The sequence below is a fragment of the Sceloporus undulatus genome, chromosome 1, assembly GCF_019175285.1.
Source record: "Sceloporus undulatus isolate JIND9_A2432 ecotype Alabama chromosome 1, SceUnd_v1.1, whole genome shotgun sequence".
Classification (NCBI taxonomy): Eukaryota; Metazoa; Chordata; class Lepidosauria; order Squamata; family Phrynosomatidae; genus Sceloporus; species Sceloporus undulatus.
In genome coordinates this window covers 1,279,291-1,296,448 of record NC_056522.1, presented here as the reverse complement: position 1 = coordinate 1,296,448, position 17,158 = coordinate 1,279,291, and the positions used below count along the sequence as shown (strand labels likewise).

Here is a 17,158-nt window from a genome sequence, read left to right as displayed (position 1 = left end):
CCCCCCCTTTGCACCCCCCAGTTTTTCCAAGGAAGGACTCTTGGGGGGGGCTCCCTTTCCTAAAGGGTTGTTTTGGCGCGCGACGGAGACCCCCCTCCTCTCTCTCTCTCTCTCTCTCTCTCTCTGGGGTCCTTTGCCCCCCCTTCCTGGGGCTGAGTAGCCAATCAGGAGCGCCTCCCTGCGTCACGTGGGCCGGAGTTTCCCAGACAAAGAAGGTTGGCGGCTGCCCCCTCCCCTGCCCCCCCCGGGCCCCCCCCAACCGGACCCAGGAGACCCCCGGAGGACGGAGCCAGCCATGCCGGAAGGCGGCCCCCTCCTCGCTTTGCAAGGTTTGGGGGGGTCTCCCTTTGGTTGCCTTGGAAAGAGGGGTCCCTTTGGGGGGGAGAACTGGGGCTCGCTTTGCAAAAGTCAGGACCTTTGCCCCCCTCCCCACTTTGCAATCCTGGGAGGAAGAAGGAAAGTCTCCCCCCAAAAGAGGGGGAAATCTGCCCCAAAATAACAGCAAAGCCCCCAGAAGTTTGCATTTTTCTATTCCTATTGGTTTCTTTGGAGGGGAGGGGGACCCCCCAGACTCAACCCCCCCCCCAGACTCCCTGGCTTTGCATCCCTGGCCCTAGAAGTTTGCAAAGGGGGGGAGGTCCTGTGGGTTTCTCCTTCCCCCTTCCAGGCAGAGGAGCAAAGGGGGGTCTTTTTGGCAGCCCACACATTGAAGGGGGGAGAGTGGCACTTTGGGGGTCACTTGAGAGACTGCCCCCTCCCCAGCTGTCAGGGCTCCCTTTTGGGGTGCAGAAAGGGGGAGGGAGCGCCATTTGGGGCTGGGGACCCACCTTTCACTGCCCTTTCTGGGGGGGATACCAAGATATGGTTTGTATTTGTAGAAAGAATGGGGGTTGCTCCTCTTTATTGGGGGCACCTCTGACACTCCTTGGGCTGCTCTTTCCTGAAGGGGAACCAGGTATGGGGGGGGCTTGGATGAAGCCCTGAAAGCAGTTGCCTTGTGGGGGGCAAGATGGGGGGCCAGGCTGAGCAGAAGGGCTTGGGGCCTTGGGGAGAGTTGGGGTGTTGGGATGGTGTTGGGGTGGGGGCCAAGAACAAAGCCCAGTGCAAGAAGGAGGAAGGAGAGTTGCAGGGCCTTCTTCTTGCCCCCCCCTGCCCCTACACTGCCTCACAGCCCACAACTTAAAGGGGGAAGGGGACAGGACAGTTACCCTTTCCTTTCCTTGCGGTGGTGAAAAGGTCCAGCTGGGGGTGTATCTGGGCCAGGACTAGCCCCAGATAGCCACTCACTCAGGATGGGGTTTGTTGGATTTGAACCCAGACCTCAGTATGGCTTTGCTTTCTTTCCTGAGGTGCCTGAGAGGTGGACTTTGCAGGTGGAAGAAGGACTTGGTTTGCAAAAAGTTGTACTCTTGCCTTGTACAGAGAGAGTATTTCTGGGGGTTGGCCTCAAGCCGGCAAGTGGGCCCAGAGTGGGCCAGCTATCAATGGTCAGCCAAGACCTCGGACCAGCCAGAGGAAGAAGAAAGGTGGGCACTGAGGTGGGCAAGCGCTCTCACACAGCCTTCCTTTGAGGCTGAGAGAGTGGGGCTTGGCCAAGGTCACCCAGGGCAATTCCCCCACATTGGCTGTTGTTGGATTACAGTTCCCTTCAGTCTTAGCATGCGTTGCCACTGGTAAGGAATGCTGGGAGTTACAGTCTAGTAGTCTCTGGAGCACCACAAATCCCCATCCCGACCCATCTTTCTCAGGTACCTTTCCCCGGTCCTTGCTTCCCTTCCTTCCCTCAGCTTTGGCCTGAGCTCGGCTGACCAGCCGTGGGTGACCCCTCCGCCTGCCTGTTTCTGGGGGGGCCAGGCCCTCAACTCCCACCACTTTTAGGTCCTTTGGGGCACCCACTTCCCATACAGGACAACAGAGATTCTTGTGGCACCTCAAAGACTACACCATTTTATCTGAATTCAAAGATACAGCCGTCTTAGTCTGTAGCATCAGTACGTAGAGAGATCTTGTAGCACCTTTGAGACTCACTGAAAGAAAGAAAGAAAAGTTGACAGCATGAACTTTCTTAGACATCAGTCTACTTCCTCAGATGCATTTGGTGGCATCTGAGGAAATAGACTGAAGTCTACGAAAGCTCATGCTCCCCATTTGTTTCTTACATTTGATCTGAATGGTTTAGGGTGGCAGACCTCATCCCCCAATGCAGCCACGCCAAACTGAGGGGTTTCCTTTTCCCCCGCAGTGCCACAAGATTCAAGATTTTGTGGTTACTGCTGCTGTTCTTACTGCAAAAGACAGTTCTGTTTCCCCAACACCCCCATTTATTGCCTTGCAATTTTGTCTGGACAATTGAGCCCATTTTGTTTGGGGGGAGGACTCCCCAGTGGGGTGGGAGGGCCACAGAAAAAGAAAAGGTGCTGACAGTTCCCAGACCAGAAGGAAAAAGGAAAGTGAGCTTGGAAGGCCCCTGTAAGGAAGTTTCAAAGCTCTCAGCAGCCTTGAGCCGGAGGGGAGGAAAAAGGAAGCCTTTTCTGCAGACTTCAGAGCCCGGCTCTTGCAAGCAAAGATAAGCCAGAAGGAGCCTTCCATGTTGTGCCAAACCCACATCGGCTTCCTGTGGGTTAGACAGGGCAGCCCTGTGGGTAAGCGACCTCCCAATGGGAGCAAACATGACAGCTGGGAATGCTTCAGTCTGCAAGTTTAGTAAATGGGTCCAGGCAGCTACAGCAAGGGAGCCCAACCACAGGCTGATGGAGGAGGGTTTTAGGGGAACGGGGTGAAAATGGGAGGGAAGAATGGGACTCCCCCTGACCACCGACCCCAAGTGCAGTCAGTCCTCCTTTGAGCAAGCAAAGTGTCTTTGGGGCTCCTTGGGTTCCTGTCTGAATTTTTCCTTGTTTATTTTATTGTATTTGCCATATATATTCAACTAGAAGCCAACCTCATGTACAAGTTGAGGGAAGGTTTTGGGGCCAAGATTATGGATTTGTGGATAAATTGAGGGTAAAACTTAGAGGTTGTAACCATGGATCTAAAGGATGGAGCAAGGAAAACAATGCCAAAGCACTTGCCAAATCCCAGCAGGCCTTGGCTGACTGTGTTCAGACTAAAGGCTGATGGATGAGAGAGCGGAGGGGAGTCCGGGCTCCCAGGGCAGATTGCGCTCTGGCCTTCCACCCGGGAGGGCTGCCTTGTCAAAAGAAAAGTGAAAGAACACTCCTTAGATTGAGTTCTGGATAAGCTGGCTTCAGGTTTTTTGACTCACATTTCTAGACTGATGCACTGTATATGTACAATACAGTGGTCCCTGCACATTTGCTGGGGTCGGGCTGAAGGACCCCCGTGGATGTGGAAGAACTACAAATAAAAAAGCACTGTTCTTGTTACCAGAGAGAATGCCTCTCTAGGAATCTCCAGGTCCTCCAGTGCAACTCTACGGTCAAGATCTGCCAGAGGATGACCATAGAATTGCACTGGAGGACCTGCAGATGCCTAGAGAGGTGTTCTCTCTAGGAACCTCTAGGTCCTTCAGCACAACTTTTGGTGGATGTTGACCATAGAGTTGTGCTGGAGAGCCAGCAACATCTTAATAAAATCTGTGACGAATCAAATCCGCAAAAGCCCAAACTGCAAAAGTGGAGGGATGACTGTTTCCCAGCACAGAACCCAGCTAAAACAAAGTACAAAGTAAAAGGAAAAAACGTAGTAGAGTACAAAAGTTGAAAGGCAAAACAGTTCTTAAAAGATAAAGAGCGCAGCACTTGAAAAGATTATGACATTGACGGTGGCAGGAAAAAGCTGTTAAAATTAGAAGGCTCAGAATCAAGATTTGGGTTCCACGCACATCTCTTCTATGATAAAGTGCAAGTACATAGAGAAGTTAATAACCATTTTGTTAGAGCCTCTTTATACAGCATTTGGGGGGGAAATACAAGAAAAGAATGTGCCCACAATGTTGTGAGTGTGTCCTGGGCAGAAAAGACCAGTGTGCCTAAGCTGAGCATTATTTGAGTGCATGATCTGGGCTACTCTTCAGTCTGTGCTTGCGATATAGATGAGCAATCCTCTTTCTTTTTTCCCCAGAGCGATGCAGGTCATTTCACGGAAGAACGGCTGCTGCTCCTCGCCCTGAGTTCATTTAGCTCACTTTCACCTTTCCCCAAAGGAGGATTGCATGCTTTTTTAGGGTTTACATAAGATCCACTTGACCTCAGTGGTTCAGTTGCTACAATTTCTTGAAAGAGGAAGGATACGGGCGTTGCCCCTAAAACAAAAACTGTGCTCCTTGGTGAAAATTTTCCACCAGTCCCTAAATGTCCAGCATTGTAGTCACTTAAAATTTTAGGTAGCAGGATTTGGTGCCGTCATGCTGGACACATGACCTCAGCATCACCTTGGACAACCCTGGCTCTTGGGCTTAGTAACGGAGATGGACATTGTCCCCTACAGATTTGACAACCTTGGGGAATGACAATAATAATAATAATAATAATAATAATAATAATAATAATAATAATAATAATAATATATTTCTATTTCCCGCCTCTCCCAATGGATCGAGGTGGGATCATAACAGATAAAATACATACAAAGCATACAATTTACAACATTAAAACCTCATGAAATAATCCTCAAATTACAAAACATACAAATTAATATAATGCAGATAGATACCTTTACATGTTTGGAAATGGAGTTTAAATATCCAAAGAAAAGATATAGGCAGAAGGGAGGGCAAACAGCAAATAGAAGAGGAGATCTGGGGGTGAGGGGTTTTCAGTGTCTCAGCCTCTAGAATGCTAGAACTTTGGTGAATTAAAATCTCCTTTGGAGAGCAGAAGCCTTACTTAAGGGGCAGTGCCCCTGCTTTTCCCTGCCAAGGCTTGCCTCCACTCTCACCTCTTCTTCCGCCTCCATTGCTTCCTGATCCATTTGGTGTTTCTGTTCTCATCAGTCTTATGTGTCACTGGGGGGGGGGATGCACCTACTTGCATAGGATCACTATGTCAGTCTCACTGCAGGTGAAGGGCTAAAGATGTGGTTGGTGTGCCAAGAGGCCCTGTTTTTGTAACTGCTGCAGGGCCCCAAAATTTCAGTCTGGCTTTGCATGTGTCCAAAGGCAACAGCGCACAAAGGAAACAGGCCTCTCTGTTGTTTGTTTCTGCACTAGGAAGTGATGCATCTCCCACACCAAGTTGTAACCTGCCTCCGGCTGCCTCTGGTTAGCAGTTTGTCGATGTGTCTGCCTTGTTAATGCTCCAGAGCCAGCCAGACAGGCAGCATAGTTGCAGATGCACCCTTGGGTTCCTTGCTTGTTTCGGTCTTTATCCATTGCCCTTCTAGTCCAGTGAGGTTCTTAGTCCAGGCTGGTTTCAACTGTAGACCAGCTGGTGCTACGCAAAAGTGGTGGTCCAGAGATTGTTGTCGGTCCGTGAGCCATCATTTGCCATTCTGTGGAGTTGTTATTGTTGTTGTTGTGTGCCTTCAAGTTGTTTCATAGCAATAGCAATAGCACATACATTTCTGTACTGCTTTATAGTGCCGAGCATTTCTAAGTGGTTTACAATGTGTTAGCCAGTTGCCCCCAACAAGCTGGGTATTCCTTTGCTCTTACAACCCTAAGGCAAACCTATGGGGGGGGGGTTTGCAATTGCCATCCTCTGAGGCTGAGAGAGTGACTTCCCCAAGGTCCCAAATTTCCATGGCCAAACTGGGATTTGAACCCTGGTCTCCAGAGTTATAGTCCAGCACTCAAACCACTATACAATGGTGGAAAGTTTCCAGGAAACAAAGAAACAATTGTAGTCAATGAGCACAAATATGGTGCCAATGCCTGGCATACTGGGGGGGGGGGGGGGGGCTTATGGGCCACTTCTGTCCTGTTCCAGCTGCCAGCCGGCCCCTTGGCTCATTCAGGGTTGGTTTACAACCAGAGCTGTTTGGTGTCACTTTGGTTACAGGAGAGAAAAGAAGCATCTACAAAGGACACCCTCCACCCCATCCTTTGTAGATGGCCATATCTCTCTCCCTTGAGGCCCCATAGAGCCACCTCCTCTTGTCCTGCCAGAAATTTGTGGGGCAATTTCAGAGAGGTGTTCCAGTTTGGAATGGGAGGCCCTGTTGGAAAAGTTAATGAAGGCCTTTTGGAAGCCAAAACAGCCCAGGGACCTTCAATAAAGAGACTTCCTCCTTCAAAATCGTCTTCCCAGTGAGCAGCTGGACCCTTCGGAGGAGTCTCTTTGCACAGTTTGCAAAGAGTGGTTTAGGTGGGACTTACTAGGAGGTATTTGTTTGCCTGCCTTTTCTTCAAGGCGCTCAGGAGGGGATCGTGCCCGTCCTCCTTGGGATGAGGGGAATTTGCCAAAGCAACAAGAGATTTTGTGGCTGTGAGCATTTGCACCCAGGTGTTCCCTTGGTCCAAGGCCAGTACTCTAACCACAGTTTCAAACAAATAAACCTGCCTCACAGAACAAAAACTCCTGCAGCTTCCATGAAGGGTTTTCTCTTCAAAACAGGGGTCCCACTTGGGTCACTCATTAGCCCCAACTTGTAACTGAAAGGCATTTGGTAGCAAAACATTTCTTTGATGGAGAGGAGCTAACTTTTAGGATGCCTTGCAGATGGCCAAGGCTGCGTCTGCACTGCAGAAATAATGCAGTTTGGCACCGCTTTACCTGCCATGGCTCAATGCTATGGAATTCTGGGATTTGTAGTTCGATAGGGCACCAGAGCACTCTGACAGGAGGAAAAACATCTCACAAATCCAAATCTCAACTCCATAGCATTGAGCCATGGCAGTTAAAGTGGGGTCGGACTGGATTATTTCCTCAGTGCAGATGCAGCCCCAATCGGTGCCATGGAATTCACCAAGAGACTCTTGATCCACAGAGGCTGTCCTGTTCTTCATGTTAAGGATTTACAGCCTCTTCATAGAATCAGAATTAAAATAAAAATGATTTTAAGACATAAATAAATAAATGCAGCACTGTTCAGAAAACATATCCAGGGGTAGCATGTTGACCATATAGCATCCCAAATCCACAAAACAGTGATAGCTTTATTGGGCCAACCAAAATGCTTAAAATATATGTCGCAAGCCTTCAAAGCTCCACTGGCTTCTTCATCAGCTATAATGCCTGATGGAGAAGCCAGTAGAGCTTTGAAAGCTTGCGACATATAGTTTATGCATTTTGGTTGGTCCAATAAAGGTATCACTGTTTTGTGGGTTTTGGATGTTACTGTACTGTTCAGAAAGAGCAGCATGTGCAGGAAGTCAGGCTGGGGAAGGTAAAGTCCTTTAAAATGACAGCAGCGTTGAATCCAAGTGAGGTGTTTTGGGTGAGCTTTCTACTTAACAGGCAAGCCTTGATTTTGCCATTTTATATAAGGGACACCATTTTTACTATGCTATTGTATTTAATAGGACTTCAGCACCCACAGATTTTAGTATCCAGAGGAACACTTTGTTTCACTGGTAGATCCAGCACTGACCATCTTTCCCAGCATTCTCTGGACCAGGAATACAGTTGAATTAATCTAAAGCAAATTGATTGAGACCGTGATATAAGCACTGTGGTCCCTCCACATTCGCTAGGGTTAGGCGTGAAGGACCTCCGTGAATGTAGAAAAACCACAAATAAAAAAACACTATTCTTTTTACCTAAGAAAGCACCTCTCTAGGAATCTCCAGGTTCCCCAGTTCAACTCTGTGGTCAACATCTGCCAGAGGATGAACATAGAATCATGCTGGAGGACCAACAGATAAATGCCTAGAGAAGTGTTTTCTCTAGAGTCTTCTAGGTTCTACAGCACAACTCTATGGTCATCCTCTGACAGAATTGCGCTGGAGGACTTAGAGATTCATATAGAGAACATATTAATCAAAACCGTAAACAATCACATCCGCAAAAGGCAAGCGTGGAGGGCCAACTGGAGTACAGTGGACCCTTGTTATCTGCTGGGGTTTGGTTCCAAGATCCCCCATCCGTGGATAACAAAATCTGTGGATGCTCAAGTCCCATTAAATACAGTGGCATAGCAAAATGGTGTCTCTTATGTAAAATGGAAAGATCAGGGTTTGATACTTGAAATGTATACTTTTTTGGAATATTTTCAAACCATGGATGCTTGAATCCGTGTATAAAAAATCTGTGTATAAGAAGGATCGACTGTACAATCATCCACAAGGATGTCCTACACAGTTTGCCAAAGAGGAAACCTGTGTGCCTCTGTTATGCTGATAACTTGTCAAGATACCAAAGAGATAATAGTAATCCTGTAGAGTTACATTAGATTTCCTTTTATCAATATAGTGCTGCAGAAGCAGTGAACAGATTTTTAAAAACAGCAAAAATGCCATACATCAGTCACCAATTGTTACAAAGGTAAAAATACAACTTACATAGCATCAGCAAACAGTAGAGGCATAAAGGCAGTAACTCAAATTATTTCTACCAGAATTAAATAGAATCAGAGTGTCTGATAAACTCAGCCAGACACTATGTAGATAGAAGGTATAAACAGAGATTATTTATTTGGTACCTAATAAATGAGATACTAGATGTATGATATTTAGGCTCGCTGATAGCTCTGGTACTCCACCAAACTCCAAATTCCAGGATCCAAGAGGATGGAGCCATGGCATTGAAATTAGTGTCGCTTTATTTCTGCATTATTTCTGCAATGCAGGTGCAGCACAGTCTTGCCTGCCTTGCGCTGGGTTTGGACCTGGCAGTGGCTGCCCTCCTGTCCCAAAGGGCATTGCGCGGCACTTGTAATTGCATCAACCTTGGTGTGTGTATAAGTAAATCCCTGAAAATAGCTGGACTGACAACGGAGTAAACCTGCATAGGAGTGGCACTGCCTTTCTCTGAAGCTTCAGGTGTTGGCAAGCACATCCAGTCCAGCCTCCTGCTGTGCTTTAGCTCTTGAGCTGGTCTGTTGCTGGGGTCAAATTTGGATGCTTTGCGGCATGGAGATTGGCAGCCACCTTATTAGCCTTGGAGGCCATTTTGGGTCTGTTGCTAGGCAGGCGAGCAAGGAAGCCCCGTGACGAAGGAGGGCTGCCTTTAAAAAGCCAAATTCACCACCTCTCCCACTGCTTTCTCTAGCCGCAAAATACACCTAAAGTGTGCCTTGTGGCCAGGGCTGTGGGAGAGGCAGCCATGCTTTTGATCGATGGAATCTTGGTGGTCACACCACAGATTGCCAGGGTTGTGGGTTTTTTCTTTTTTCCTGACTGGAAATGTAGACCTGCCCATGAGAAACTCTGTGCGCCGTCTCCCTCACACTCACTTGGGCACTCTTTTTCGAAGTTGTATTAGTTGCCTCACTGCACCTGCGAAGAACTAGAGAACTTGGAGGCGTGGGGGAAGAGAGAGAGCCTTGTGGGGCTTGCATTGGCTTGTGGTGGCCATCTGGGGCTTAGCCCACCCTGGAAGCTACAGCTTTAACCCTACTGGGCTCTACGTTTTGCAGTGCTCATTGACTTTGCTCTGGCATGCTTCAAGAGACTGCCTTCTTTCTGGGTGGAAAGGGGTTGCAGTTTTAGGGAGCACAGAGGTGATCCGATCCAAAGGGCACATACCAGGCATAGGGCCATAGAGTTGGAAGAGACCTCAAGGGCTATCCAGTCCAACCCCCAGCCATGCAGGGCCACAAGCAAAGCATCCCTGACAGATGGCCATTTGGCAGTTGTATATAAACCTCCAAAGGAGACTCCACCGCCCTCCAAGACAGCAGCCTCCTCCATTGTTGTGCAAACCTTACCCTCCGGAGGCTCTTCCAAATGTTGATGTGGAATCCTTTCTCTCCTACTGAGAATACACTGATTCATAGAATCCTAGAGTTGGAAGAGACTCCAAGGGCCCTGATCCAGTCCAACCCCCTTCTTCTGCCATGCAGGAACTCTCAATCAAAGCACCCCCATTGGCAGATGGCCACCCAGCCTCTGCTTAAAGACAGCCTCCAAAGAGGGAGGCTTCATCACGATCTAAGGGAGTGTGTTCCACTGCTGAACAGCCCTTACTGTCAGGAAGCTCCTCCTGATGTTGAGCTGGAATCTCTGTTCCTGGAGCTCTTTAACCTTCTTATCAGCTCTTACCCTTCTCTTCTCCAGGTTAAACATCCCCAGCTCCCTACTTCTTTCAGACCCTTCACCATTTTGGTGGCCCTCCTTTGGGCACACTCCAAATTGCCAACATCCTTTTTGAATTGTGGTGCCCAGACTTGGACACAGTACTCCAGGCGGGGCCTGACCCAGGCAGAATAGAGTGGCACTATGACTTCCCTCTAAGACACTCACACATACCTGTTCAAACGCTTTTGATGTTGCGCAGCGCCGCATGAGGCAACACGACAATGTTTGGCACCAGGTTTTCCACCTTCGTGACTGTAGTCAGCAGCTTGTGAGCTGGAGAAAGACCTGTCTCTCCCTTTCTGAATGAGCAAAGGGACCCTGTAGACTTCTCTCAGATGAGGCTTTTATTCTTAGAAGAAGTTCCACTGTGTACAACACTATAGACCTCGACACCATCCACACTAGTGACAACCCTCTCTGAGGTACAATGCTCATCACTATTCTAGCAAAGGCTCCGTGAGGCTACTAGGCCTTGCCTCTACCTCTGGGGCCACAAAGGATCCAGCCTCCCTCCTGAGTGACTTTTCAGGCTGGCAGCACTCCACAGCACCCGCCGACCATCCTTTTGATGTCACCGCCTGCCCAAATGCCCAAGCACCATGGCTCACAGTCACCCTTTAAGGCCTGGTTACTATTAAAACCCACATTGTACATTTTCCTTATGACTCTACATCCCACCCTCACAGCATCCTTAACCCCCCGAATGTGTTTTCCAGCCCCTGCTTAAAAGCAGCCTCCAAAGAAGGAGACTCCACCAACATCTGCAAGGGAACTGGTTCCACTGTCGAACGTTGAGCTGGAATCTCTTTTCCTGGAGCTTCCATCTATTGTTCCGGTCCCTGTTCTCTGGAGCAGCAAAAAACAAGCTTGCTCCCTCATCCCTTCAAATGCTTAAATAGGGTTTTCATATCACCTTCTTCCCCATATCATTCTTCTCCAGGCTATACCCACCCAGCTCCCTAAGCCTATCGTGAGATGAAGCTCTCCAGGGGTTCGTGGAGACCTTTGTGTCTCAGATAATGAGAAGAGGGTTTCCCAGCCTCCATCTCACAGGATTTCTTTCTCTTCAGTGTCCTAGTGGTATCTTTTGGGCACTTCCTCCAAGACCAAAGGGAATGATGGTGGGGCTGCTCAGGTTGTTTCTTTGCATCGTCTTGATTCCATATTTCCTTAAAAGAATAATAGCCATGCCCAAAGGCAACAACAGGGTGCCTAGTGTGCACAAAATGGGAAGAGGAGCTGGGCCGTGGGGCCCTTGGAGGTTTCTGTTTGTCGGCGGAGCGCCTTCTGGGAGGGTGCAAGAGAGGATTTTCTGGGGGAGAGGAGGGTGTCCGTGGCGGGACTTGAACCCTCGGCACAGAGGGAAGAAGGCTACCAGTGATGTGGTTTTTCCCAAAGAAGAAGTGGGAAATTTCCCAACTCTCAATAATTTTAGCTGACATAGCACTTTTCCTTTAACTCTTCTAGTCAAACAGATTAAGAGCTTTATGTGGAAATTAATTTATTGGAACATTGTAATAATGGAAAGCAAATATGCTAAAGGCACCAGGTCCTGTCTGATCTTGTAGGGTCAGCCCTGCTTAGTACTTGGATGGGACATCGCCAAGAAATCCTAGGTGCTGTACACTGTATTTCTGAGGAAGGAGCTGGCAAAACCACTTCTCAGCTTTCCTTGCTTAAGAAAGCCCTATGAAATGGATGGGATTGCTGTTTGTCAATGGGTGACTTGAAGGCACATACACATAAGTCCCAAAGAAAGCCGTGTCTTCTATATTTTATATCAGCTTTTTAAGTTGCTTTTGCTGAGGAAGAATGCATTATCTTCAACTTTGCTCACTCAATCTGGTCTACTTTCCAGTTCCGTTTCAAGCTGAAATCAAGAAAATCTCAATCAGGACAATTAGCAGAACTTCTTGATTCAGTAAACAGTGGCTTGTAATAAAAGCAGATATGTTGAGAGAGAGAGAGGTGATTAACAAAATGCACAAAATACATGTTGCAAGTTTTCAAAACTCTGCTAGCTTTTTCATTAGGCAAAGGTGTTAAAAACCATACAGGAGGGGAGAAATTGGCCATGTTAGGGACAGGACAGGGCTGCATCTTGTCAAGATGTTGCTGGTGTTGTTCTGAGTCAAGATGGTATGGAGAGATATCTATGTAGGCAGGCCACTCCTGGCCTTGTGGTGCTGGGAAGCATTTTAAAGTCCATGAAATAAAATTTAAATGCCATTAGCAACACAAAAAAGTACTCCTTTGAGGTCCAGGGTACCGCTGCTATTGCGTCTCCAGCAACTTTTGTATTTCCTTTACTATGGTTTGCACTCAAGACTCTGCTTGGTTTTAGACTATTTTCTCTTTTTAAATTATTCAGCTTTTACATTATTCAGTTGTTTAATATGTTTTTAAATAGTTTAAAATTGAACATGAGTCAACAGTGTGATGCGGCAGCTAAAAAGGCCAATGCAATTTTAGGCTTCATCAATAAAAGTATAGTGTTCAGATCAAGGGAAGTCATAGTGCCACTCTATTCTGCTTTGGTCAGGCCCCACCTGGGATAATATTGTGTCCAGTTCTGGGCACCACAATTCAAAAAGGACATTGAGAAACTGGAGCCATGTGTCCAAAGGAGGACGACTAAAATGGTGAAAGGTCTGGAAACCATGAAGCCCTTTGAGGAATGACTGATGGAGCTGGGGATGTTTAGCCTGGAGAAGAGAAGGTTAAGAGGGGATATGATAGCCCTGTTTAAATCTTTGAAGGGATGTCATATTGAGGAGGGAACAAGCTTGTTTTCTGCTGCTCCAGAGAACAGAACCCGGAACAATGGATGCAAGCTACAGGAAAAGAGATTCCACCTGAACATTAGGAGGAACTTCCTGACAGTAAGGGCTGTTCAACAGTGGAACAAACTCCTTCCTCGGAGTGTAGTGGAGTCTCCTTCCTTGGAGGTCTTTAAGCAGAGGCTGGATGGCTGTCTGTCGAGGATGCCTTGATTTAGATTTCCTGCATGGCAAAAGGGGGTTGGACTCGATGGCCCCTGTGGTCTCTTCCAACTGTACAGTTCTATGATTCTATGAAATTATTTTATTGTTTCAAATTTTAAATTGCTTAAACTGATTTTATTCCAGAGGTCTGCAATATAGAGTGGTATATAAAAAATTTAATACAGGTTGAGTCTTGCATATCAGGAATTCTGAAATTCTCCAACAACTAAAGCTTTTTTATAGATGGCTGAGATAGTAACATATTTGCTTTCTGATGGTACGCAAGCTTTGTTTCATGCACAAAATTATTAAAAATATGGTTTACAGAATTACCTTCAGCTATGTGTAAAAGGTGGATATGAAAGACCAATGAATTTTGTGTGTATACTTGGGTCCCATCTCCAAGACATTTCATTATGTACTTATATGCAAGTATTCCAAAATCCAAAATACTTCTGGTCCCAAATATTTTGCATAAGCAAAACTCTAGCTGTCACATAAATAAACAGAGATACAGAGCAAGCGTCATTAGTCAGAGGTTAGGCACTATTACCTTTGAACTTGCAGTGGAGACATACATATGTTTACTTAGAAGTAAGTCCCACTGAATTTGGGGGGTTCTGCAGTTTTCAGGACATTGTTTTTGTCCTCTTTCCCACCCCGTCGTCCATTCCTGCAGGCTGAAAAGAAAGCTAAGGTCATTGCTGGGATGAACGCAGTGGAGGAGACCCCCCAGAGCGAGCCCCAGAAGGAGGAGGAGGCCAGCCCTCCGGCCTCCCAGCAGCCCACTGACCCGGCTTCCCCCAATGTGGCCACCACACCGGAACCTGTGGGACCTGATGCTGCCGACAAGGGCATGTCCAAATCAGCTGATGATGAGCCAGAATACGAGGTGAGGAACCCTCCCCCTGTTTTCTATTTCCAGGTATGGGAGGTTTGCCCACGTTTATCTCCTGACATTCTGCAAAACAGGAGCTGTTGCCTCAGTTCCTGAGACTGTCTTACATGCTGCCCTTGTGTGAGTTGTGTGGAAGGGAGAATGTTAGCAATCGCACCTTCTCCCATTGGAGAGGCACCCTGATGGAAGAAGGTGCCTTAATACTACTGCTGCTTTATGTTTATGCAGCAGCTGCTCTTGTGTTTCAAGAGCTGCAAGGATTCACCATGGTCCCCCCATCTAAGGATGGATGGCCACAGAAAATTGTCCAAGGTGGTCGGATGAATAGTCCAAGAGGGGAATGGAATAAAGCAGGGAGAGGTTTAAGTCAAGAAGGTGCAGAGCAGCAGATGGAAAGGAAAAAGCCAAGCATAGTCAGACATGCATTCTAGACTTTAGGAAAGCTCTATTTCAGTAAATTTGGGGAAATACTGGAGGTGATCCCATTGTCAGGAATAGTAAAAGAGAAGGGAGTTCAAGACAAATAGCAGTTTCCCAAAAGATACTGAAAGCACAATTTCAAACTGTTCCAACGAGGAGGAAAAAATGGAAGGTGTCTCAAGAAACTATGATGGTTGACTGAGGAACAGAGCTAAGTTTGAAACGGAAGATGTATAAGAAATGGGAAAAGGGGGAAATCACTAAAGGGGAATTCAAAGAAATAGCAGGCATTTGTAGGGTAAAGTCAGAAAAGCTCAAGCGCAGAATGAACTCAGTCTTGCAAGAGAGGTTAAGAAGAACAAAAAGGGCTTTTTTGGATATGTCCGCAGCAAAAGGAAGAAGATGGAAATGGTAGGTTCACTGCGTGGAGAAGATGGCAAAATGCTAACAGAAGACAGAGAAAAGGCAGAGTTACTCAAGACCTTCTTTGCCTCCGTCTTCTCAGAAAAGGAAAAGGGGCTCAACCTGAAGATAATGGAGCAGAGGACAGAATAGGGGCATTTCAGTACAGAATAAGTAAAGAGATAGTACAAGAATACCTGGTTAATCTAAATGAATTTAAGTCTCCGGGACCAGATGAACTACATCCAAGGATATTAAAAGAACTGGCAAATGTAATATCGGAGCCATTGGCAATAATAGTCTTTGAGGACTCCTGGAGAAGAGGGGAAATCCCAGCAGACTGGCGGAGGGCAAACGTTGTCCCCATCTTCAAAAAGGGGAAAAAGGAGGATCCCAACAATTATCATCCAGTCAGTCTGACATCAATCCCAGGAAAGATTCTGGAGCAGATCATTAAACAGAGAGTCTGTGAACATCTAGAAGGCAATGCCATAATCACAAAAAGTCAACATGGGTTTCAGAGAAAGAAGTCATGCCAGACAAACCTGATCTCTTTCTTTGATAAAATGACCAGATTGGTAGATGAAGGGAATGCTGTGGATGTAGTATATCTTGATTTCAGTAAGGCCTTTGACAAAGTTCCCCATGACATTCTTGCAAAGAAGCTTGTAAAATGTGGGCTAGACAAAGGAACTGTTACATGGATCTGTAATTGGTTGACCGGCTGATCCCAAAGGGTGGTCAGCAATGGCTCCTTTTCATCCTGGAGAGAAGTGACCAGTGGGGTGTCCAGTGAGGCTCTGTCCTGGGCCCAGTACTGTTCAACATCTTTATCAATGGCTTGGATGACAGAATTGGGAGCATACTTATCAAATTTGCAGATGACACCAAATTAGGAGGAATAGCTAATACTCCAGAGGACAGGATCAAGATCCAAAATGACCTGAATAGACTAGAAAGCTGGGCCAAAGCTAGCAAAATGAATTTCATAATAGAGAAATGTAAAGTACTGCACTTAGGCAGAAAAAATGAAATGCATAGATATAGAATAGGGGTATTCAAGTATTTAAAGGGATGGAGGAACTTGTTTTCTGCGACTCCAGAGAATAGAACCCAGAATAATGGATGCAAACTGCAAAGAAAGATTCTACCTAAGCATTAGGAGGAACTTCCTGACAGTAAGAGCTGTTTGACAGTGGAAGACACTGCTGCCTCAGAGAGTGGTGGAGCCTCCTTCTTCGGAGGTCTTTAAACAGAGGCTGGATGGTTATCTTTTGGGGGTGCTTTGATTGAGAGTTCCTGCATGTCAGGAGGTTGGACTGGATGGATGGCCCTTGTGGTCTCTTCCAACTCTAGAATTTTATGATTCTAAGAAGCTTAAGAGGTCCAGTGGGGGCATGTTGTTTACCTTAATTCTGTCTCCTAGGCAGCTTTCTCAAGGGACATCTCCTTACCTTGCCCCATTCCCTTCCATTTCTCTAGCTCTCTCATATTCAGTCACCTTCCAGAGCCCTCTGCTTTCACTTGGCTCTGGCTTTTGGCCTGCATCTGACTCCCTTTCCCTTCCCAACCGCAGGATGGCCGGGGGTTTGGCATCGGAGAGCTGGTCTGGGGGAAGCTGCGTGGATTCTCCTGGTGGCCGGGCCGCATCGTTTCCTGGTGGATGACTGGCAGGAGCCGGGCGGCCGAAGGCACCCGCTGGGTCATGTGGTTTGGGGATGGCAAGTTCTCTGTGGTGAGTGGCTGTAGTAGACATGTAGCTGGTCTGGTAACTGACCAGGGCTGCATCTACTCGGTGCTGGCACATGCCTCATACCACTTCAGCTGTGGAAAGCTGGAGGCTTGGGAAGGGGCTTGGAATTCTCTGCTAGAGAGCGATAGGCGGAAAATTTCAAGTCCTTTAACTACAAATCCCATTATTTTATAGGATGGAGCTATGGCAGTTGAGGTGGTATGAAACTGATACAATCAGCATATAGTTGCAGGTACACTCTGCAGAGAGGGTCAAGTTGGAAAAGGGAGGAAGCATTTCTTGCATCTGGCTCTTGCTGGCTGGTGTTTTGGTGCAAAGCCAACAAAAACTTCATGATGCCTTGTTTTATTATTTCATAATGTTGCCAAGATCTTTTTTCAGATATAAAAATACTAAAAATATCCACTCTGACTTGATAGTATGGAAAATTGACGACGATTTGGCCTTTTAGTGATTGGCAGTAATATTGTTGTTGTTTTATTGATTGTATTTTTAGGTAGTATTGCATTTCGTATTGTATTGTTGTTTTTATTCTCTGCTGAGGCAGAAAATACAAATAAAAG

At 46.9% G+C, this 17,158-nt stretch overlaps 1 protein-coding gene across 7 annotated transcripts in view; it reads left to right on the top strand.

Annotated features, from left to right (window-relative positions):
- The window catches only part of DNMT3A (DNA methyltransferase 3 alpha), a 160,789-nt gene that overhangs the window by 125,444 nt on the left and 18,187 nt on the right, over positions 1-17,158 (top strand). For all 7 annotated transcript variants that reach the window (XR_006101619.1, XM_042447177.1, XM_042447178.1 and 4 more), the window contains 2 exons: positions 13,802-14,014; positions 16,419-16,577. Coding sequence is in view for 6 of the 7 variants with exons in the window: in XM_042447177.1 (XP_042303111.1) it covers positions 13,802-14,014; positions 16,419-16,577 (372 nt within the window). In the remaining variant the exon portion in view is untranslated. The remainder of the gene's footprint in view (positions 1-13,801; positions 14,015-16,418; positions 16,578-17,158) is intronic.